Raw genomic sequence first — 22630 nt, forward strand, 5'->3', positions numbered from 1 at the left:
CGCACCGACAAATAAAAAGCAGCCTTGTTCAAATTCACAAATAAGTTGATTCACAGAATATTTAAAAATATTTTTAAATTAAAACAAGCTCCAGAGACAAAAGGAAAAACAAGAGGCACGGTGTGATTGGTTTCAGTCCGCCCCGAGCACTTTGTCTCTTTAGCCACTTGGTTTCACTGACTAAACACAGGAGAGTCTGGCGATCAAGCAAGTGCAACAAAGTACATTACTGCTTTACGCAACATCATTCCAAGCAGCAGATGACGGCATCGGTCGGCGCCCTCCGTTTGGGTCTCAGGTGTGGATCTCTCCGAACTCTGTGAGAAGCGCGATGAGGAGAAACACGGAGTAGAAGACGAGGAGGAAGACGCCGTAGGGCCGGCCCAGGTGGAACCGGCTGAGCGGAACGATGATGAAGGACAGCACCAGGGACAGGCCCAGCGATCCCGCAAGGATCCACGTCAACAAGCCCTCCGACTCAAACTGAGGAAGGAAAACGGGAGAGTCAGCCCGATGGTTTCCAGAACAGCGTCTTCTCTAAGCGTTAAAGGAGAGGATTACCTGCACAAAAGAGTGTGTGTTATACATCTGCAGCAGGCATCCCAAGCCTACCCCAAACAGCATGTCTGAAATACAGTCAAGGTCCCGTCTTCCATTTTGGTTTGTAAATGTATCTTAAACACCTTATGTGTAGTTTGTTAGGGCAACAAAACTAGTCAAATTTTATTTTTTTTAATCGAACAGAATGACTATCAGTAATGAAGGTTGACTGGACATGTAATCCATCAGGCAGGCGACTTAATTGATTCAGTTAATTCATGGTTGAGACATATTTGCACTATTTTGCAAATGGGCTGTTGAATTAACCATGAAGGTGCACACCACTTTATGGGATACTTAAAAAATAAATCCAGTTCTTAACGTTTAATTTGTTTATTCAGTTTGTATTAAAACTGGTGCTGTTTTAAAATCCGGACTGTTAATTGGGACATTTTTTATAGCGCCATCCTAACGTTAACATTTAATCTTTTCAACCTGTTCTTGAAACTTGTTTAAAAAGTACAAGGTTTGACTATAAACACACACATACATATATCATATGAATCCATTTAACAGCTTTCAAGCCAATATTTCATTTTCTTTTAGGAAAAAAACAAACAAAAAAACGATTTTACAGTGTCCTTATTGTCCTGGTTTTTAAAAGAAATATTTTTGCTTTATTTACGTTCCTCAGACCACTCCATAATTTTATCCCTGAACATAAAACTGTTAAATGTTTTCCTGATGCATCGCTTTTTTTTAACAAATATTCGTTCTCATCTTAAATATTCTGCCCCGCCTCTTTCTGAAAACGATTCAATGCACGTTGGGCACGACGGGTACGTTTCCAAGAGGACGTAGGAAAAAAGGATACTGAAAATGATGCCTCCGAAGCAAGCAGCAATGGCCATGCGTGGGTAGCCCTGCCGAGCGATGGTGATGTCAGAAAAACAGTCTGAAACAGAGAAATAAAACGCAGCACGGTTAGAAGGAAATTAAGTTTATCGACGCCACCGGACTGGAAGCGTCAGACGTCACCTCCGATGCTGTTGCCCCAGGCCAGAAGAGTCAGGCCCAGCACAGTGTTGCTGAGACTCAACACCACACCGAGCATGTGCAGAAGACTGACCACCTCTGAGGCGGCGGCGCTGATCAACACCGCGCTCACCACGAAGCCCAGGAGTGCAAACAGCTGGAGGAAGAGAGAGATCATCAGAATCTGAGGCAGCAGCACAACAGACGCCATCAGCACAAACGCATTCACGCCAACAGAACCTTTCCACAGTTTGCCACATTACAAATTCATGTGTGTCATGCAGCCGGCCGAGATGAAAAATAATATTACAGTGAAACATTTTAAAAAGGAAGGTAAATGGCATGAGTTTCAACTGCTGTTTACAAAAAATGTGATGTGCATTTGTATTTTATCCCCGTTTACTCTGATGTCCTTAAATAAAATTCAGTGCAACAATTGCCTTCAAACGTCAACTGTAATTAGCAAGTAGAGTTGACTTTTACATCATCAGTATTCAGCTCTTCTGAGAACAAACATCCTCGTCCAGACCAAGGAACACAGCAGACACGTGGGAGTAGATTCTCAGTGTTCGCGGACATGAATATCCAAAGTGCTTATTGTTAAAGACGGCTGGATCTCATCTCCTGCCTCCTCTCTGAAGACAGCAGGCAGGTCAGAGATAAGTTCTTGGAGAACTTTAAAATGGGGTTAGGCTATATATAAACAACATCCTGAGCTTTGAACGTCTCACAGAGCACGGCTCAATTCATCATCTGGCAAAGGACAGGGAACGGAACAGGTCCAGACCAGCATCACCGGCAGAGAAGCCACCAAGAGGCCTAAGGCAAACTCTCGAGGAGCTGCAGAATCCCATGGCTCAGGTGGGAGATTTTTGTTGACAGAAGTATTATTATTATTAATGTACTCCACAAATCTGGTCTTTCTGGAAGAACCGCAAGGAGAAAAGCCAGTGTTGAAAAATTAAAGCCACAAGAAGTCCAGACTAAAATGAGCAACAAACCAAGTAAGAGACACAGCAAACATGGCCTGCAAAGAAACCACTGTATGGAGGAAAAACTAACATCCAGATCATCACGAACACACCAGGGTGGTGGCAGCATCATGCTGTGGGATCTTTCTCCGCAGGAACAGGGCAGAGTTAATGAAAAGATGGATGGATGGATGGATGGATGGGGGTAAAGGCCTGCCCTGATTCGGCTATAACAGGATAACTAGTACGTTTACTTGAGGTGGAAAGAACGAGTTCAAAGTTCTGTCTAGTCAGGACGTTTAATCCCTCACATGAATTCAATTTTTTAAAATGGCACCGATTCACAATAAATGTCCTTTCTAGGCACTAATTAGATCCAGTTTCTACACAGGAATGTGTAGTAGATCCAGTCATATAGACAGATCCAAAGGGATTGCTGCAAAGCCATCAACATTACAGACGACTGTCCCCTGTGGCTCTACGCTCTGTCAGGAGGAGTGAATGTTGTTTGTCGGGACTTGATGCAACCTGCTGGGTTTCCTTGGATAGGAAACTATCTGACCAATCTGTCTGGATGATTTGATTGAATTTGACTTTGTAAAGTGCCTTAAGATGACGTGTTGTGAATGGGCGCTATATAAACAAAATCGAATTGAATCAAAGTAAATTATATTTCAATTCAATTCTAGTCAAGAAACAATGCAGCCGAGTGCAGTTAAATATACCGGCTGGTTAAATAGTTTTCTATCCCATGAAAGTGGCATCCAGTCACTGTCTAGCATTCAATCCTCCTCCTGTGTGAGCATGTAGAGACAAAAGAGTCAAGTTGCAGCAAGAACTCCAGAGGAAGTCCTAGTAGGTCACTCCCGCTACGCCGTTTGCTGGCATATTAAATATGTCACCTTGAAATTTCTAACAAATTACAAAATATTGTCAGACAGTCCATAAACAAAAGAAGTTCTGGCCAAAGAAAATGTCTGCAACAAGCTGTAAGAACTTCCAAACCAGGGCTTCAAGAACAGAAAGACATAATTTTGTTCTTGCAGACTATGAACTGGCCTTTAATACAAGGCAATCCTGACAAAAAAATAAAAAATTGAGACTACGGGATATCCCCTTTCCAGCAAGACGACCCTACAAATACAGCTACAGTGGAAAGGTTTAGATCCAAACCCAGTTCAACTCCTGAGCTCCTCCTGACACCCGCTGAACCTTAGGAGGGACAGACGGTTTTAGACACGCAGTAATTTGACAAAATAATGACCAGGACATTTAGACAGCCCTATAAGACAACCATGTCAACAGGATGATTTGCAATAAAAAGTTGACTGGGAGTGAGATACCCTTTAAGATGAACGTGCATGGTTCATGCCTCTATAATTATGGATTTGCATCAACAACAACAAAAACTTACTGGGTGATATTTGGGAGGATGATCATTGGTGGTGGTGCAGAAAACTATAGCAGCCAAGAACATTCCCAGCAGGAGAGTCAGCAGCCAGATGGGAAACTCCCCCTGGATCATGACGTCGCCATCTAGACGACATCAAAACTCCATATTCAGACCACATTAGCGTGTCTGACCTCAGTGTGCCGTCATCGTGTGAGGCGCTTACATGCTCCCGACTGGAAGACCAGAACGCACAGCAGCGGAGCGGTGATCAGATGGATGGAGTTTAAGGGTCTCCTCCAGTTTTTGTCTTCTTTGTCCGGGTCCACCACAGGGACGCAGAGCAGCAGCAGCACCTCCAGAGGAGTCTTAGGGCCAGACGACAGGAGCACCACGTCACAACGAGGCATTTAAACCGAGTTCACTCTGCTGCTCTGCCTCAACGCATTTACACAGACCTCTACTACTTTAAGAGCTCTCCAGGACCACGATTTCCTCCTCCACTTCCTGCTGTCCACCGGATTCAGAGAGCTCAGCAGGATCTCGCTTGTGGACTCGGAATAAGGCAGAAGTGGCCTGTACTCGGACTCTGCGGCACAAACACGGTTAATCGATCGTACGACGCGGATCACGCGTGAAAATAATCCGTCGTCGGAGCTGCTGCGCTCTTACCGTACTCCTGCTGGATCGTCTGGCCCGTCGAGTGGGGGACGTCCTCATCAGAGGAGTCCGATGAGTTAAACTCTGCTCCAAAAGAACCAAAAAAAAACACATTCCCGCCATCAGTAGAAAAACAGCAGAAAGGAAATGCATGTAAAAGAAACGTGAAGGTAAGAGTCCAACCTGGAATGTGTGGGAGGTTTGGGACACCGTTTGTGACCAAATTCTTTTGCCGATTGTAGATGTATGTACTGATGATCACAGTCAGAACATAAACCACATAGAGGCCCAGGTATCCTGGAAGACAAAGCGAGGAAGAAAAGCCCAGTCAGACCTTCTGAGTGCTGCTACTGCAGCGCCATACAATTAGCATTACAATTACATTACTATTACTATTACTATTACTATATTACTATGTGGGATGAGGATGGGAGTTATGGGTCCTGGTTAAAAAAAAAGACATATTTAAAAAGGAGGCGTCGCCCATAGGACAACAAACCATTAAATGCTTCTGCTGCACAGAGTGATTTCACTCCAATACATAAAATATCTATAAACTATACCAGCAGGAGGTCGTCCACAGTTACTTTGGTTCGACCGGGGTACATAGTCATAGTTTCATATGTTGTAAGAGTGGACTCGTCCCAACTGGGATCAGAACCACAATCAGGTGAAATATGGTGCAACTTATACAACTAAGTTTTGTTTCATATAAGATCTGAGCATTTTAATGTTATTTTTTCGGCATCATTTATTACAAATACTTAACTACAGAGAGAAATAATCTGATATGCAATCGATGCATCCATGGGTATGAATTATGGTCTATGAAACACCTGTTTTAATGACCATGGTATTATTTTACTTTATTGGCCAACACACCTGGCTTACTTCACCCCTGTAATAAATGTGTGGCGTTGTGTAAAGATGGAGATGACACTTTGGGCCGTGCCGACAGGAGCAAGTTTGTGTCTTCATAAAGCTTTCCTTTTGTTTTTTTAAACCTTTTCTCCTTCCACTAAACTTTCCACCAGTATGCTTGGATAGAGCACTGTGAACATCCAGTTTCTTTAGCATTTGCCTTTTGAGACTTCACCTCCTAGTGGAGTTTGTCAATCTGTGTGCTGGATGTCAACTCAGCAGTCTTCCCACCGCTGTGTTGGTCATACCATAACATTTCTGTATTAACAATTTAATTTATTTATTTTATTTTTTTTTTACATATTGGTCTTCCTGATGCTCCCAGAAACAATGATGTTTTAATTTCACTGAGGTGCCCCTGCCACTCAGATACTCCCCTCTTAACTGTTTGTGTGTTTTACCCAGCATTTCTCCCAGGGTTGTAGTGCCTCTGTAGAGGATGAGAAAGGTCCAAAACACGGCAACCATGTAGAAGATGACGTCCCGCAGAAACGGCCGGGACGCCACGGGAAAGGGTTTGACCAGCGCCACACATCCTGCAACCACTGTGGTAACAAAGATGCCAGCACCTGGAAGAACACACGAGTATTATCCTTTAACCTTTTTTTTTTTTTGTTTATTTATCGTCATGTATGCATGAGAACGTTTTTTTAAAGGCCTTTATGTACCAAACAAAGCTCCGACGGCCATCCCAGCAGTGTGTGGATGGGAGATCGCTGCCATGGCACTAAAGATGTCCGGAGCGCCGTTACCCAAAGCGAGGAACGTCACACCCTCAGCACGGATTGCAGTCAAAGAAGCAATTCGGCACCAAGAACAGCCTGGTTCCTGGAAACCCCAACTATGACTGTTTTGAAATATTTGTGATATTAAAAATTACAAAAAGTCCTTGCTGAGGAAACCAAAGGAGGTCCATCTATCTGTCTTTTTGAGAAAATGCTATTTTAAAACTACAGCCAGCGCGCTACGAGGACCAGTGGACTGCAGGCCGGTTACTGGAGCAGACTGCAAAAAAGGGAAATCAAAGTGAGTAAAATTGTCTTGAAATTTGTGTATTTTTCCTTGATTTCAGCTGGTAAATAAGATAATCTGCCAATGGAATAAGATTTTTGCACTTAAAATAAGAACAATTCATCTCCATCATCTTATTTCAAGTGCAGGATATCTAATTATCTTATTTTTGGCTGCAAAAATACTCATCCTATTGGCAAATAGTCTTATTTAGCTGTTCAAATCAAGGAAAAATACACTCATTTCAAGAAAATTGTACTTACTTTTAGTTCCCTTGATGCAGTGCAGATAGCCTGACCACCTTGTTATTGTCTCAGTCTAACACTAGATCACAAAATACTATGAAGAACAAGACAGATTCATTTAAAACTAACGTTTTGGTTTTTATTCCATCTAGTTTTGCTCCTTCAGTGTATAAAAACAACATAACTAATAAATTATAATTACATTATTAACTGAAATAATCATTATGTTTGACTACTATAGCAGCACCGGGAATAACTGCTGCTTTTCTGTTTTAATCAAGAACTAATTGTACCATGGTATTTTATTTTACTCTTTCATTTTTACGTTAAAGCCGTGCGGCGTTTTGACTCAAGGATCGAGACATCTCATACTGGTCCATGTTTCGTCCACGTAAAAACAAAAAATATATATAAACACAGGATGCATCTGCACCGACTGAAGTCAGAAAAGAGACTTAGGAGCAAAGAACCGGTTACCCGTTGTTGAAGGAAGCGGGCAAAAGGATACAGCCACGTTGTGAGAGAGGTGGAGCGTGGAGGAGATGGCCGACAGGTTGGGGCAAAAACTGGGAGAGGGAAAAATTAAATTAAATGCAATTATAAATGTTTATTTACTTTTTTTTTTTTTTTGCATTTAGCTGATCAGCAGAGTGGTTTATCATTAGGTAGGGTAAGGAAAAAACAAAAACAAGAGCAGAAGTAACTGAGCTTCCTATGACAGAATGAAATTCTCCCATATCTCACTGAACCCTCCCTGCAGTCATGGGACTCATGTGACTGTAAAGCCAGCTGGGCTACGAGCAGAAGTGTGTGTGAAGTCAGCTTATGTGCCCTTTTTCTCTATTCGAAGCGGTGAACGCACAGAGCGACATGCTGCCCCGGCCACCGGGAGAAGTACTTACAACTTTGAGGCAGCAAGTCCAAGGATGACGAACAAGACGAGCAGCCATATCATCTGCAAAGACAAACCGTTTTACTAAAACCGTTTTAATGTCCGTTTATGCTCCAGGTAATCAAACACAAACAGCAAAGGACCACAATCACTCTGATATGCGCCCCCTTAGTTAACAGCGCTGATCCCACTGCTATTGTTTGCTTTAATCTACACAATTGACTTTGTCCAAAAGTAATTTCGGTTTGTTTTTTTTTTATTTCATCAGCACGGTCTCACTTCCCCTGCGTCGCACGTGAGACGGTTTCATTCTGTTAGAGGAACTGAAGACGCTCATGGATCCCAGTGAAATTTCGTGATTTAGCAAAAAGTGAGACCAGCGTTTTGCTTTCAGATAAGTGAACAGCTCCACTTCTCCCACAGCTCAGTCAACTTCCTCATGATTTGCTGATGATCTGCATATTTTCCCCCTGCTTTGTGACTCAGTTTCACAAGCAAACATGGCACACCCACACACACACACACACACACACACACACACACACACACACACACACACACACACACACACACACACACACACACACACACACACACACACACACACACACACACACACACACAGAGGTCTTACACAGAGGGTGATGGTGAGAGGAGTGAGGCTGGGAGGCAGCAGGCAGAAGGCCAGGGTCAGGTAGCTGATTAAGCCGTCCACCATGTTGCAGTCCGGCGTCCTCTTCACAAACGCGCATCGCTCCGCACCGCTGTAGTTCATCACGAGGTCACACTGCACAAACACACAACTTTCTTAACGCGTAGATAAAAGCCGTTGCGTCGAGACGGACGAAAAGTATGAACAGCTGCACGTCTCCCTGTTTCTTCACCACGCTGATTCGATGATAAAGATTTTGGGTCCGGGGCTTATTGAACTCAAAGTGCAACACAAAGCGCACCACACCACACATGACAACTTTTACCTAAAACCGCTTTGTTGTACCACCATCACAACCCTGATAGTAATACTGGATATTGCAAAGCTTCTACAATACAAGCATAATCATCCACTGAAGCATATTTACATCTGAAATCTGTGGGGGAAAAAAAGAAATTTCTGCATAATTTAGGGAAATCTAATATACCTAATCTTACCAAAGGCAATCAACAGATTATAATCACACTGTCAATATTCGGTGTTTGATTTCACTCATGCCAGCAATAGAAATCTCTGAGTAATAAAATGTTTCAGGAAAAAAAAGGGGGGGGTCAGTCATCAACTTAATATCTAAACGTCAAGTCTTTTCATGTTTTGTAAATGTATGATGTTGCAGATTTCTTTTCTTATTTTAAACTTATTAGTGATTTGTTTTTTTCACACATCCATGGAGGAATGTTTGCCTGCCTTTCTTTGCAGAACTGTTGTAATTCAGCCACTTTGGGGAGTTTTTTTTTTTTTTTTTTTTTTTTTTTAGCATGAACCACCTGTTGGAGGTCAGACCACAGCATCTTATTTTGATTTTAAATCAGTCTTGGACCAGGTTGCTCCAGAACATTTTGTTTTAATCCATTCAGCTGTGAACCTGCTGTGCCCAAAAGTGCTCTTGAGCTAATTAATAGACATTCCCCGTTTAGGATTTTCTGTTATAGAGCAGAATGCACAGCTGCATCAGATAAATCCCCCATCCTGAAGCAGCCTCACAGTCCCCAGACCATCACACAGTTCGTTTCTTGTTGAACTATGACCCTTACAGCAAAGTCTGCATGGGAGCGGAGGAGGGGGGGGGGGGGGGGGGGTGTCTGTTTACCTCTGACCAGACATGCAAAAAAATAAACATGTAACCCAGTGTTTGTGTTGCCCCCATGGACTGCTGCCACGTGCAGTGAGTCATGTTTTCACTTGTTCATATCCCTTAATGGTTTTACATGTGAATAAACAAGTTTAATAGTTTAGAATCTAAAACTAAAACAAGTTTACTATAAAACTGATATCACACCTTGTTTTTAATGGTAATTATTACGACCCAGAGAGACCTGATCGTTCGCCCGCAAAATGATGCACCTGACAGCTCCAAAGGTACTGAGAGCAAAATTATACTCAATGAACATTTATTCATTTAGCCATAACTCAGACTGACAACAATAAAAAACCGGCTTAGCCACGCCAGACTGCACAGGTAAGGACTTCCTTCATACCTGTCGCCTCACATTTAATCATGTGACAGCCGAGCACGGACTGCAGGTATTGGTTGACTATATTTCCCTGCAGATCATTTCTCACCCACCTGGTCGTTGCTGTTTTCAGGCATCACGGCTAAAGGCATCGGTCCGGCTGGTCCAACACCAGGCTGGGTGCTGAAGTTCCCGGAGTCCGAGGCGAGCAGCTGGCCGCTCGGCAACAAGGCCAGCAACAGCGGCAGGAAACCGCTCACAGACATCAGGATCCACTTTGTTGTTGTTTTTTTTTTATCCTGGAAGCGCTTCCATGCTGCTGCGGCTACGTAAACAGGACTCTGACCTCGCTGGAGGAGTCCTCCTCCTCACCGCCGACCTGGCCTGCCGCTTTAATTAGACCTAAACCAGAGGCCAGCGAAGACTAAACTAAAGATAGTAACGCTGCTGTGGTTGTTTATCTGTCCCAAGCCTTTCTCCGCCGCAGTGACACTTCAGTACACCTTCCTCTGAGACTCCGCCCACTGTTTTTAAGCAAGACCCGTGATGCGTTCAATGGCTCCACGAAAACGCTGACATTCCAACATCAGAAGGAACGGCGCGTGGAACGCCATTTCCGCCAATGGAAAGGGAAATAAAATAAAATAAAATAAAATAAAATAAAATAAAATTAAATAAAATAAAATAAAATAAAATAAAATAAAATAAAATAAATAATAATAATAATAAAGAAAAAAATATGAAAAGAAGGTGCAATCAATTAATAATATTGAAAACAAAAGTCTTATTTTCAACGTTTAAAGTGATAATTAGGATTTTAAAAGTGAAAATTATGACTGAATCTCATGAGTTTTAATATCTAAATTATAACTTTGTCTCATCATTGACTTTGAAAGTTTAAATTATAACTTTAAATGTCATAATACATAAACCATTACTGTAACTTTTAATAAAAAAATAGGAGTTTTAATCTGTTGATTTGTGACATTGAATGTCATCTTGTGCCTTTAAAGGTCAAAATATGTATCTGAATCTCACAATTATGACTCTAAAACTTAGAATCATAACTCTTTTGAGTTGGTCAAGCTATACCATATTACATTTACATTTTTAGTTGAGCTACTAAAAAAACATCCTTTTAAAAGAATACATTAAGTGAATTTAAGTAAAAATGTGTTCCCTCTCCTATACTACTGGCTACACAACTTCATTACAGCTTCAGCTGGTTGTATTGGACTTATTTTAAACTGCTATATGTCAATGAATATATTAATAACAAATGTCCTTAAACAATAATTACAGAAATGTTTCCAGGCGAGCATCTATGTAGTTTTATCTAAATACATTTCCAAATCTAAATTATTCAATTCAATAAAGGATATAAACAAAATTTCAGCTTATTTTACATTTCAGAAGGTGGATAATGACAATGGTTTAGGTATTAAATAACATGATTTTATAATAAATAAGTGGCAAAAATGCACTAAAGGAGAAAGTTAAATATATATATGTTATAGTAGCTCTGGCTGCATGGTAATGTTAACCCTCCAACTCAGTCTAAAGTCTTTTGTGGCCTCTGACAGCTACACACAGTTTCGTTGTTACCATTTAGATGACTGGATTTTATTTAGTTCAACAGAGAGGGGCCTGAATGAAAATGCACACACAACTTCACACACATTTTTCCTAAATGTAAAAGAGTTGTAAAACTATGCATCCTTTTCCTACATTACAATTATGCACCAGTTTGTGTTGGTCTGTCATATAAAGTCCAAATGCAAAGTTTGCAAGTATATATATATATATATATATATATATATATATATATATATATATATATATATATATATATATATATATATATACATACATACATACATACATACATAACACACGTTTAGTAATCATTGTTAACAAGGTTGATGTTTATCCCCTAAAATATAATTCACAATGAGAGTGTAAAATAAAAAGAAAACAGGTTTATTATTACTATAAGTAAGCACTTCTTTTAATACAAGGACTAAGAAAAACACCTCAGGCATTTGCATCAGTCAGGGTTCTTCATTCATTGCATTTATGTATCAGCTTTCCCTTTTGATAACTGTTAACCGAACAAGATCATAACAGAAAACACTGTGGCTCCCTACGACTTAGTCACAATCACATATTACTTAGGTCCAAAGTAATATGATCTAAAAGGCAAATATCCAAGCGTCATACAAGAGAACATAATTTCTAGAACGTCATTCTTGTTGTGCTCATTAAAGGCAGGATTTTTTATTGTTTATTGTTGCCTCTATCATCAAAAAATTTAAAACATGAGCTATGATGTCATCACGATCCAAAGCTTGTTCAGTCTTGACTCAGCGCATCATAAACCAGCGCAGCGTCCAGGGCTGCGGTGCTGGAGTCATAGCAACCTCTCGTCTGTCTAGATGCCACGAGACACAGCTCCTGTTCGCACCATCTGAGGACGCAAAACACAAAAGTGTTACACGAATATCTAACCTGTGCTTCAATTTTTCTGAGATGTTTAGATGTAAGTTTTATTCAGCCTGTTTTGTTTTTGGCTTTGTCTTACCTGAGCGCTGCATAGGTGTCATGTGGGGAGGCATCTTTCCAGGAGGCGTGGTCAATGAGAAGGGCCCCTGTTAACAGAGTAGACCACTTTAAAGCACTGATCTCAGTAATATTTACAAGAATGGCCATAAGGTTAACAGCAGTAGATGGGAAGACAGCATTGCTCAGTCCCCTCCAGGACACCTTTTCACAATTTGTCACGTTTCAACCACAACCTTTAATTCATTTTATTGGATTTATTAGATCTACACAAGGCAGTAGCTGTTCTGATCTCCAAAGCCTAAGAGGGTTCTTAGAGAACATTAGTGAATTAAATTAAATTAATCACGAAGACCAAGAAACGCCATATGACACAGGTTTAGGATAAAGCAGCAAAGACGCTTAAAGCAGCCTTTGTCTATAAAACAATATGCCAAACTTTTAACACCTCTGTGTGTGTTGGAAAACCAACGCCGCCAATCTCTCTGAACACATCATGCCAACGGTGAAAATGTTAATAGCAGCAGCGCGCTGTGGGGATGCTTTTCTTCAGCGGGGACAGGGAAGCTGGTAAGAGTTGATGGAAAGATACACACAAAGAAATCCTGGAAGAAAACCTGTTAGAGGCCGTGAAAGACCAGAAGTGTTGTTTGGATCAAAGCAGATTCAAGTGTTAGAATGGCCTAGTCAAAGCCCAGAACTTAATCCAATTGGAAATATGTGGCAAGATTTTTTTAATTCCTGTTTATTGACAATTCATTAAATTTGACTGAGTTTGAGGTATTTTTTTGTTTTAAAAAAAAGGATGTGTTTACATTTCAGTTCTTTAGATGAGCAAAGCTTGTAGGGACATGTCCCAAAAGACCTGCGGTACGAAGGTGGCTCTACAAAGTGTTGACTCATGGGTCTCTATACAAAAGCACACCACAGGTTTCAGCGCTTTATCTGCAAAACCATTGGAAAACCTTGTCCTTTTTTCTTTCGATTGACTATGAGGCACTACTTTGTATTGATTTTTCACAGAAAAATTCAGAATCAAATACATTCAAGTTTGTTTGTTGTAACGTGACAACGTGTAAAAAGTGTAAGCAGTGTGAATCTTTTTTGCACGACACTGTAACTGTTGCATATCTAAAGGTGAAGCACCCACCTGCATAAATGCGGGCCAGGCTGTATGCCAGGTCTCTGGCGGCCAGTTGCAGGTAACTGGGGGGTCTGGAAGCTGCTATCTGAACAAACTGCTCCAGTTCTGACTGAGCACCAGCGATGGCTTTCACAGCCGGGGCCAGTGAGGAAACACCCGAGGCGCCTGCAAGCAGCGACTGCGGAAAAAAAATAAAGCTACAGCTGTAAGTCCTGCTTCGGGTGCTGAATCGCACCCAACCGATTCTGCTACCCAGCTCCGTACCTTGACGTGTGCGAAGTAAGCATGCAGAACCATTCCTGAACTACGAGCCACGCAGCGCAGCACATCCAGGGACAGAACGTTTGTTGTCCCTTCCCATATGCTCAAGACCTGTTGGAGAAACAATATGTGAGTTTGAAAGACCATAAAAAAAGGGCAGGAAAAAGAGGTTGGTATTGTCACCTGTGCGTCACGGAGTATCCCAGGCAGGCCGGTATCTTCGATGTACCCCTGTCCACCGAAGCTTTCCAGACCCTCAGACACCACAGCCACAGCCTAGGAGAAACACAATGTCACAACTGTCAGATGCTCTGAATACACCCCCCCCCACCCACCCCAATAAAAAAACCCCACAAAATCCAAGCAGCACACCTGCTTCCCAGTGTACAGTTTAACCACAGGGGTGAGCAGACGAAGGAGGTGCACATCCAGCTGGCTGGCCAGGCCGCTCTCCTCTCGGCCCAACAGCCGACACACATCCATGACCAGAAGAAAAGCTCCGCGCGTCTCCACCTGTCCAAAGCAGGTAGACGTTTCAGAATCTGGCACATTTTGCTGTGTTTACAAAAACTTTTCGCACCCATTGAACCTGATCCCATTTTATCCCTTTAAACAGGACTTAAAGGGAGAGACTCGATAATAAACATGCTACAACCTGCAAGTGGGAGTGTTCATGACTTTCTTCAAGGAACAGCCTAATTGATGCAGGCTGCTCAGGATTTTTCACACATAAACATCCGAGAAGTATGGCAATACAATGGCATTGTTCCCTTTTACTTTTACGTGACACAAAATCATTTCTAGTTCTACCTACAGCCTTTAAATGGGTCCACGTGTGCCTTATTTTGCATTCATACAACAAACACAAGGAAGAAGGTGCTCTGGTTAGATAAGAGCAGCACTGGAGCGATCCAACCTGCATGCTAGAGAATATGTGAGGCACAAAAACTAACACTAAGGCCCAATCAGAGCCTATGCCTATGATAAGGCATGATGGTGGCAGCATCATGCTGAGGGAGTGCTTGCTTTAACCCAGCAGGACAACAAAAGCAGGCAGCACAAGTCCCCAGACATAAAGTTAGACCTATATTAGAAGGGTTTAGGTCAGGGGTCAGCACCCTCTTCTCCAAGGAGCCATTTCTGCTTTGCATCTTAAAAACAACCATTAGAAAAATCCCATTTTGATTACTTTCTATAGAAAATTTGTTTGTTAAATGATTAAACAAGAAACTGCTATTTCATTGCTATTTTTATATTGTAGAATAAAATGTTTTTTTATAACAGTAATAAATGCATTTTCTTAAATTCCATATTTATGGAAAATAAACAAAAAGACACAGTCTGTGAATTGAAAATGTTAATTACACCGCTACTTTAGTTCTGTTACAGAAAAACTATATAGAAATTACACAACGATACAGAAAAAAAACTAGCTTTATAGTTAAAATCGTTGCTCGGTTTGTTATTTTATGGAGGCCCGTAAGAGCCACATACGGCTGCAGACCTCTGGTTTTTGACCAAAGCATATTAATGTTTTAGAATGGCCTAGTCAAAGCCCAGACCTGGATCCTACTGAAGATGAGCCATACATGAACATTTCAGATTCACAGAGCCAATCTGACTGAGCAAAAGCTATTTAGCAAAAGTTTCTCTAGATGTGCAAAAAACAACTGCAGCACCAGCTGCAAAGAGAAGTTCTTCTACAAAGCACAGATTCAAGGGGTTGAATAACTTTTTAGAGCTTTAAACATTAAAATACCCTGAAAACCATGTATCATTTTCCTCTCAGTTAATAATTTGCTTCAATCTGTCGCATCAAGTCCCAATAAAAACACATTAAAGTTTGTGGGTTTAAAGTAACGTTCAAGGGGCATCGACACTTTTTCAAGGCCCTGGACGCCACTTCTGCTAGCTTACCTCCATCCTTGCAAGGGTCTGCATATGCAGTGGGTGGTCTTTAAGCAGCTTTCCAAACGCAGTGCGGCGGGTGGCGTAGTCACGCGCCAACTGGAGCACTCTGTGAGCAGACACATTATTTGATCAGCTTACTGAGGAGAGGCCGCCCCAGAATCAGAGCAGAAATCAGGCCAAGGGTCCTGCCTTCTCATTGCAGCGGCTGCAGAGACGCTGTTGTGAATCCTGGTTATTGTCAGCATGTTCGCTATGGACGCCACGCCTCTGCCTTCTTCCGAGAGCTGGTGATGGAGGGACAATATGTGGATCAGACAGGAGTAGCAAGGCAGCGCCAGAACACGAGGCACTGCATTACAAAATCTCCTGCCCTTCACAGGGATCGCAAGTAAATATTTTAGAGCAACTCAAGTGGAGAAATGTAAAATAACAGTTTACTGTTTTATAGTATTTCGCCATAAAGCATACATTTTGTCTTAAAAGTAGTTTTCTGTGTTAAAAACAAACAATAAACAGCATCATATATATATATATATATATATATATATATATATATATATATATATATATATATATATATATATATATATATATATATATATATATTTTTTTTTTTTATTTATTTATTTTTTTTTTTTTCTTAAGCCCTTTTAAGCAGAACTTAGTGCTTCCACTATATTTCAGCTGCAACTTCTAGCGTGCTTTTCTAAAATTTCTTCCGTTTCTTTCAACCTTCAACAAACGGTGATGCAGACTTGAGGTTTTTATGCCTTTGTAGCTCAGAGTTTTTCTATTGATTAGCTGACAGTTTAGCTTTTGTTAATGTTTATGCTCCTCTTTCATATTTCAGCTATTTCTTTTAGCTATCTCTTTTTCAGTCAGCTCACAGCATTCACACTGCATTGTTAAAGGAAATGCATTTTTATCTAGTTCTGTCTGAACGTAGAGGGGCATTTAGAACATGGTGCATATTTATATGTTGGTATTATTATTAATGCGTCCTATACCAACTCCTTGCAGGGTTGTGAGGGGGGGGCTATCTTTAGTGGTCATTGTGTGAGAGTTGGGGTACGCCCTGAAAAAGCCTTTCCCATCCAGTTAGTGATGTAAAGGCGACAGACAAAGCGTTTAGCCTCCTTGTGGTCAGAAGCTCTTAAACATCCATCCATTTTCTATTAGTCCCTGCATCCTTTTTCAGGCTGCTCTTTTCCAGCTGTCGCTCTTTAATATACTTCTCACACTGATTTCTCCAAACTGCATAACTGCTTCAACTATCTAACCTGTATTTATTATCACACAGCTGTAGTAAGACTGTAATAGTGCAGTAAAAAGCTGACTCTGTGCGCGGGCAGGCCGTCCAGCAGCAGCTCAGCGGTCGGCATCTGTCGCGTCCCCAGCTTGTCCTTCAGTCTCTGGACTTCAATGCCTCTCAGTCGGCCGTCCTCGTCTCGACTGACCTCTGCGTAAAAAAGAGACAGCCCCCTGCTGCCCTGCGCACAGGGGAAAGCACGGTTAGGGATACCACGGGTCCACCCATGCTGGACATGAATGAAGCGGGCGGTACCGGTGTCGTTGAACCCGATCTGTCCTGAACTCTGGCCAGGGTGAGAGTCATGTCTGCGTCTGTGGCCGACGTGAACCACTTGAAGCCGTGCAGCTTATAGGAGCCGTCTGTTTGGGGGACGGCCACCGTCTCTGTGCCGGTGCCTGAAGCCAACAAGAAGCTCTCTTTATGTGATATTTTATATGAATTTATAAACATATACACATGTATAACCTCAAAAAATAGGAGAACGTTCCAGAGTCCTGGTGCTGTTAAATAAGTAAATATTCAAATATCTTCCTATCCAGCAAAGGCATTTACTAAACATACAGTGGGACCTAAGAGCTTTATAAAAACATGAGTCCTTCTCCTGAGCTTGAATTTCATGAGTTGATCAGCCTCTCTGTTGCAGACAGTGCCCCCTGCTGTTCATCTGCAGAATGAAGGCAGCACCAGATAAATGGAGGGACTTCGGATTAATGCGTCTCCACTGACCCACATCCGATCCTCCTTGTCTCTCAGTCATCCACTGTCCAGACGTCCAGAAACTCTCGGGCTGACGGCTGGTCAGGCGGCCGTACGCTTCTTCCACTGGCGGTGAAACGCCTACAGACTTCACAAACACACACAGACGATCGCTGACAGATCTTAGCTGCTAAACACACAGTCTAAGACTTTGCAAGACAAAAAGAAAGAAAAAAAAAAAACAGCAACTCGGATTTTCTTCTGAGTAACCAAACTAAGTCTGAAGTATATTGTTGAATACACTGAACTGCATTTTTATTTGATTAACTTAAGTTTAAATTAAGCGAAAAAATAACTTTACTGATACATAACTCCCTCTGTATTAGGCAACAACCGAGAGCGGAAACCGTTCACCTGGATAAAAACACAGAGCATAAATATTCATACATTACTGACACATCTGAAACTTAAAAAAATCTAAATTTTTATTGGGATTTTATGCGTTAACACACCAATGTGAAGTGAAAAGGAATTGATGGATGGTTTATTGGTATATGATGGTGTATTAGTAGACATCTGAAAAGTAAAGTTTGTCCCCCCCCCCCCTCAGTCATTGGTTTGTAGAACCGTCGTCTTCTCACTAAGATAAAAAAATAAATAAAATCACCATTGTCTCCTTACTCAGAGTCGCTTTCAGCAGCGATCTGAATCACTCTGAAGCTAAGACTCCTGGGTAGGAACATTTAGGCTACGATAGGAGCTCTGAGAGACTCTGAGAATCTTTGGGAATACAGGCGCTGATCTTTTTCTGCCCATTCCTCTTTGCAAAACACTCAAGATAAGTCAGACTGGATGATGAGCATCTAAGAACACCATCATTCAGTTCTTACCAATTTTAATCAGATCTCAATAGGTATTTGCTCTGTACTTTGACTAGGCCATTCTAACACATGTTATGCTTGGATGTAAACCGCACTATTGTACCTCTGGCTGTATTTTTAGGGTCCACCCAAAGTCCTGCAGCCCCTAACAGGTTTTTAATAAACCACTACCCTGTGGTTAGCTGCATGTGTCTTCATGTGAACTCTAACTATGTTCCCCATTGATGCTGAAGGCAAGCTTCCCCACAGCATGATGCTGCCACGATGCAATGTGCTGGGGTTTCACGTCTGAAAGGCATCCGGTTGAGCTGGACTTTATCTAACGGGATTAGGGTAAAAGGTGCTGAATACAAATACACAGCGCATTTTTTTTAATTTTCATTAGTTAACAAATCAGCATCCTTCCACTTCATGATTATGCACCACCACTGTGTTGGAATATCACATTAAATCCCCCCACAAAGTTTTGATGTTTTTTTTAAACTTGAGTGTTTTTCAGGTACTCATAAGGCGCGAAGTTGCACATCAATTACAAGAACTGGAGGGAATATAAATGTTTGGTTTAAAGCCGACAGATTTTATAAGTTTACAGAAGAATTTGAATGATTTCCGACATGGAATATGGATTTTAAACTTACTTGGATGACCTTTGCAGCTCCATCCGTCATGGCCAGAGGACAGGTGTAGAGACCAGACGAGGGGGAGAATATGTACAACTTGCTCATCTGGTAAACACGGCTGCAACGCAAGCACACACACACACACACAAAAAAAAGTGTATCCAACCAGAACCTGACAGAATCTGGACCTTGAACATAAGTAGGAAGAAAAAGTACGAGAAGCCGGTCCACCTCCACTCCCCGAATGACTTGTCATAGCCGATGGCAACCAGTCCCTCCTGCGCTGAGAGGTCTTTAAGGCGTTTCCAGGCCGCAGAGGTCACGATGTGGTCCACCCTCCGACCCCAGGGATCGAAATGCACCAGCCGAGGAGGGCTGAGCTCACACTCTCTACCCCACGTGTCTATTTCTTTCGCCACGCGCTCTCCAAATGCACTCAGGTCAGAGAAAACAGCCTGAGAACAAGACTAAACACACAGAATCACGTAAAAATGGCCGATCCAGTCCGGCTGATTGATTTAAACTGCGGTGCCTGAGGAAATAGATCAACTCAAGTTTTTGTGTTCTGCAACTACAGACACGGCATCGTTTTCACAAAGCTTTCACAAAAAACACAAGAGTGGTATTGCGTTGGGTGCTTTCTGCTCAGAATACCTCCTGTGGCAGGTGTCTCTTTAGGTATCCTCTAAGCAAGGCATCCTCCAGAAATGGATTCTTCAGGACTGGCTGGTCCTGGAAGAAAGATCCCACCCTGGCCCTGCTGAAGGGCAGGTAACCCTCTGCACCCGACGCCGCCTCCCACAGATGGTCTTCATCGGACTTTCTGGCCCCGCGCTCGGCTGCGCTGGCTGATCTGATGTGGACGAGCGGTCGAGCGCCGCCATGCCACAGCCTGCTGCCGCTCCTGCCGGCTACACGTCCGCTCAGGATGGCTGAAGACGCCGCCATGGCTTTAGGATCTACCTGCTGACAGAAACGAGAGGGCGATCGAATTACTTCTGCAGAAATTAAATAAATAAATGAGTCTTTAAAACCGTAATCTCACATCGATCCGGCTCTCTAGCAGCGGGGCTTTAAAGACAACATTTCACCTCCTTTCTCATCCTAATCCTGTGCAAAGCAGCAAAATACACTTAGATTCTCTTTCAGCTTTATTTATTATGGTTTAGCTTGATCAAAACCTATCACTTATAGCTGTGAGCGTAGATAACAGTAAGTTCAGGGTGAGGAGCTATTTTATAGAGCATGTTCTCTTGTCTTGCCTATTTTTAAGAGTGGGTGAGAGTAATAGGCTTCTTTTTCTCCTTACGGTTACATCCCAGGGAAACAGGAGCTCACTGGTTTCTACAAGGTTTCATGATGGATTGATTAAATAACAACATGAGGGATTAAAATGTTTATTTTAAGGCTGTTATGCCAATAGTTGTGGCACAGATGATACTTGATAAGGATTTTTCCACCTGACACGCTGAATAAATATACTCAAATTAAAGCCCATTTGTTTTCTAATCTAGTGGAAGATACTTTTATTTGAAGGATTTTCTCACCTCTTTATCAGGAGCGTCTACAAATTTTGAAGAGTGTTGCATAGTGCCTCAAACCAGGCCAAGCTGAGATGCCATAGTAAAATTACAATAAATTTAGAAAACACAATAAACCATTTTAAAAATCAGTTTCAATGCTAGAGATGTAACAGCTAGGAGATGCCATCATTGCTTCCCACAGAACCTGAAACACGTTTAAGTAAAATTAGACCACCAGTCAACACATTTCAGGTGTTATTTAGTTATCTGTACTTCAAGCATACGTGGAAAAGAACAATATGTGTTACTGTAAAGTTATTGCTGTAAAACTCATTTCTGCAGTCGTGTAGGAAGCCCAGACACTAACTTCAGTCCATGTCCTTGTAATTTTCCTTTTTCTTTCATTAATGCTCCCATGACAAAGTCTGTACAATGTTCAAAAACACCGTCAGAGCCCAAAGAAGTCAGCAACAACTCTGGACCCAGAAAGTTTTAGGCAAGGCAAGCCTTCTTCTTTTCACAGTGCACATCGAAAAGGCTATTTTCAATCTAATTCCACGCTTTTGGGTAGTGATAAATGTTTTCGCTGTGCTTCTAGTGATCGCTGTTGAATTTCACGTCCGTTTGCATCTGCGGGATCAGAGCACCTGAGAGCTAAACTCTTTTCTAAACCTGTGTTGAGATGACAGAAATATTAAAGGCAGAAATATGCCTCCTCTCTGAGGAACATTCATTAATGATTTTTTTTTTTTAGATAATAATTAACCATCTCCAGGTATTTTCTCAGTCTAGTGTCTAAGATTATCCTCTCACTGAAATTGATTTTGGAGATATTTTAGTTACACTGATGTTACCAGCCTTAAAGGGCAAGTAACGCTGATATGTAGAGACAGACAAAGGTGATGTTAACAAATTCTGACAGGTAAACTGGGCAGAGCATGAAATACATTATGCATAAAATAAAATAAATAAATATGACTGTAAAAACCAAAGGTGATTGTGAGTGTTTTTTTAACACGCTCCAATCCATTAATTATTTTAAGGAAATTCTGGATTTTATAACTTTAACAGTAGACAAAGGAGTATAAAATGTGTTTCCTATTGGTTCGATGAATAGTGATAAAGCTTTGTGTCATGTGATAATAACACTGAATACAGAAAGTAAACAACAGGTCCAGAGAGTCCTCCACATAAGTGGGTCAAAGTTCAATGGACTGCGTTGTCCAGATTATACAGGTTATTGCTGCACATTGGTATAATCCTGCTGTTATTCTTGTTTTTACCAACAATCTGACGGTAAATAGGAATAAGAGCCGAGGGCTGGCGTTGTTTGTTTCTGCAGGTTGACAGCAGCAGGCAACAGTGAAGCTACCGTGAACAGAAGCGTTTTACCGAAGCCGATCAAATCTCATTCCAGCGCTGCAAACACTAACAAGCACGCATCGTTACCCACTGGATGCTGAACCACCTTCACGTCAAATTTAACAGGGGTTTTCAGACGTAAGCGACGCGCAAAGAGCCTTTACCTGAGGTTAGCCGAGCAGCGGAAAACTCTCCTTCAAAATAAAAGTCGGACATGGCGACGAAGTGGCGCAAAAGTGTTGAAGCGCCTTAAACGTTTCCGCGTGTTTTTCACAATAAAACGACTTTTAATGTCTTTGTGCTGCAGGATCAGCTCTAAATATTTCGTTTTTAATTGTTCTGCTTCATTAAATATTTGAAATTCAGACGGGATCCAGATTATGTGTGAATGTAAATTTTCAATCCTTGCTCCAGACTTGACCATTAAGATCTGGACTTTGACTAGGCCATTTTAATACACGGGTATTTATGATCTAAACTTTTCCACTGTAGGCTATGCTTGTAGGGTTGGGTTGCTGTCTTTAAGGTCA

The 22630-nt window shown here is 41.7% G+C and overlaps 2 protein-coding genes across 4 annotated transcripts; both read right to left on the reverse strand.

Annotated features, from left to right (window-relative positions):
* Positions 1-41: 41 nt before the first annotated feature.
* On the reverse strand, positions 42-10357 carry slc8b1 (solute carrier family 8 member B1). Of its 2 annotated transcripts, none has more exons than XM_012863443.3 (15): positions 9945-10357; positions 8300-8452; positions 7676-7728; positions 7282-7339; positions 6186-6291; positions 5919-6086; positions 4780-4893; positions 4609-4680; positions 4395-4525; positions 4163-4304; positions 3961-4082; positions 1579-1732; positions 1415-1495; positions 562-626; positions 42-483 (listed from the first exon to the last, which is right to left on the reverse strand). In XM_012863443.3, the coding sequence occupies exons 1-15, from the start codon at positions 10095-10097 to the stop codon at positions 295-297; spliced, it is 1761 nt and encodes a 586-aa protein (XP_012718897.2). In that variant the 5' UTR covers positions 10098-10357; the 3' UTR covers positions 42-294. The 2 variants fall into 2 exon arrangements, with proteins under 2 accessions (XP_012718897.2, XP_035999547.1); XM_036143654.1 differs by having other exon boundaries at positions 4609-4683.
* Positions 10358-11814: 1457 nt separating this feature from the next.
* Positions 11815-22349, reverse strand: LOC105926923 (acyl-CoA dehydrogenase family member 11). 2 transcript variants are annotated; one of them, XM_012863438.3, is made up of 15 exons: positions 22265-22349; positions 19870-20178; positions 19447-19682; positions 19234-19333; positions 17745-17862; positions 17271-17413; positions 17044-17196; positions 15896-15990; positions 15713-15812; positions 14168-14308; positions 13979-14071; positions 13799-13906; positions 13541-13712; positions 12413-12479; positions 11815-12298 (listed from the first exon to the last, which is right to left on the reverse strand). In XM_012863438.3, the coding sequence occupies exons 2-15, from the start codon at positions 20161-20163 to the stop codon at positions 12184-12186; spliced, it is 1935 nt and encodes a 644-aa protein (XP_012718892.2). In that variant the 5' UTR covers positions 20164-20178; positions 22265-22349; the 3' UTR covers positions 11815-12183. The 2 variants fall into 2 exon arrangements, with proteins under 2 accessions (XP_012718892.2, XP_012718893.2); XM_012863439.3 differs by having other exon boundaries at positions 19870-20181; positions 22265-22326.
* Between the last annotated feature and the right edge of the window lie 281 nt (positions 22350-22630).

This window comes from Fundulus heteroclitus, chromosome 12, assembly GCF_011125445.2.
Source record: "Fundulus heteroclitus isolate FHET01 chromosome 12, MU-UCD_Fhet_4.1, whole genome shotgun sequence".
Classification (NCBI taxonomy): Eukaryota; Metazoa; Chordata; class Actinopteri; order Cyprinodontiformes; family Fundulidae; genus Fundulus; species Fundulus heteroclitus.

Coding starts and splice junctions, on each gene's coding strand:
- slc8b1 (XM_036143654.1), bottom strand. CDS start 10,097: ATGTCTGTGAGCGGTTTCCTGCCGCTGTTGCTGGCCTTGTTGCCGAGC. Junction 4,894..5,918: donor AACCCTGGGAGAAATGCTGG/GTAAAACACACA, acceptor TTTGTCTTCCAG/GATACCTGGGCCTCTATGTG. Junction 627..1,414: donor CTTCGGAGGCATCATTTTCA/GTATCCTTTTTT, acceptor ACTGTATTTCAG/ACATGCTGTTTGGGGTAGGC.
- LOC105926923 (XM_012863438.3), bottom strand. CDS start 20,163: ATGGCGGCGTCTTCAGCCATCCTGAGCGGACGTGTAGCCGGCAGGAGC. Junction 13,713..13,798: donor CTTACTTCGCACACGTCAAG/GTACGGAGCTGG, acceptor TTTTTTCCGCAG/TCGCTGCTTGCAGGCGCCTC. Junction 12,480..13,540: donor CCTGGCCCGCATTTATGCAG/GTGGGTGCTTCA, acceptor CTCTGTTAACAG/GGGCCCTTCTCATTGACCAC.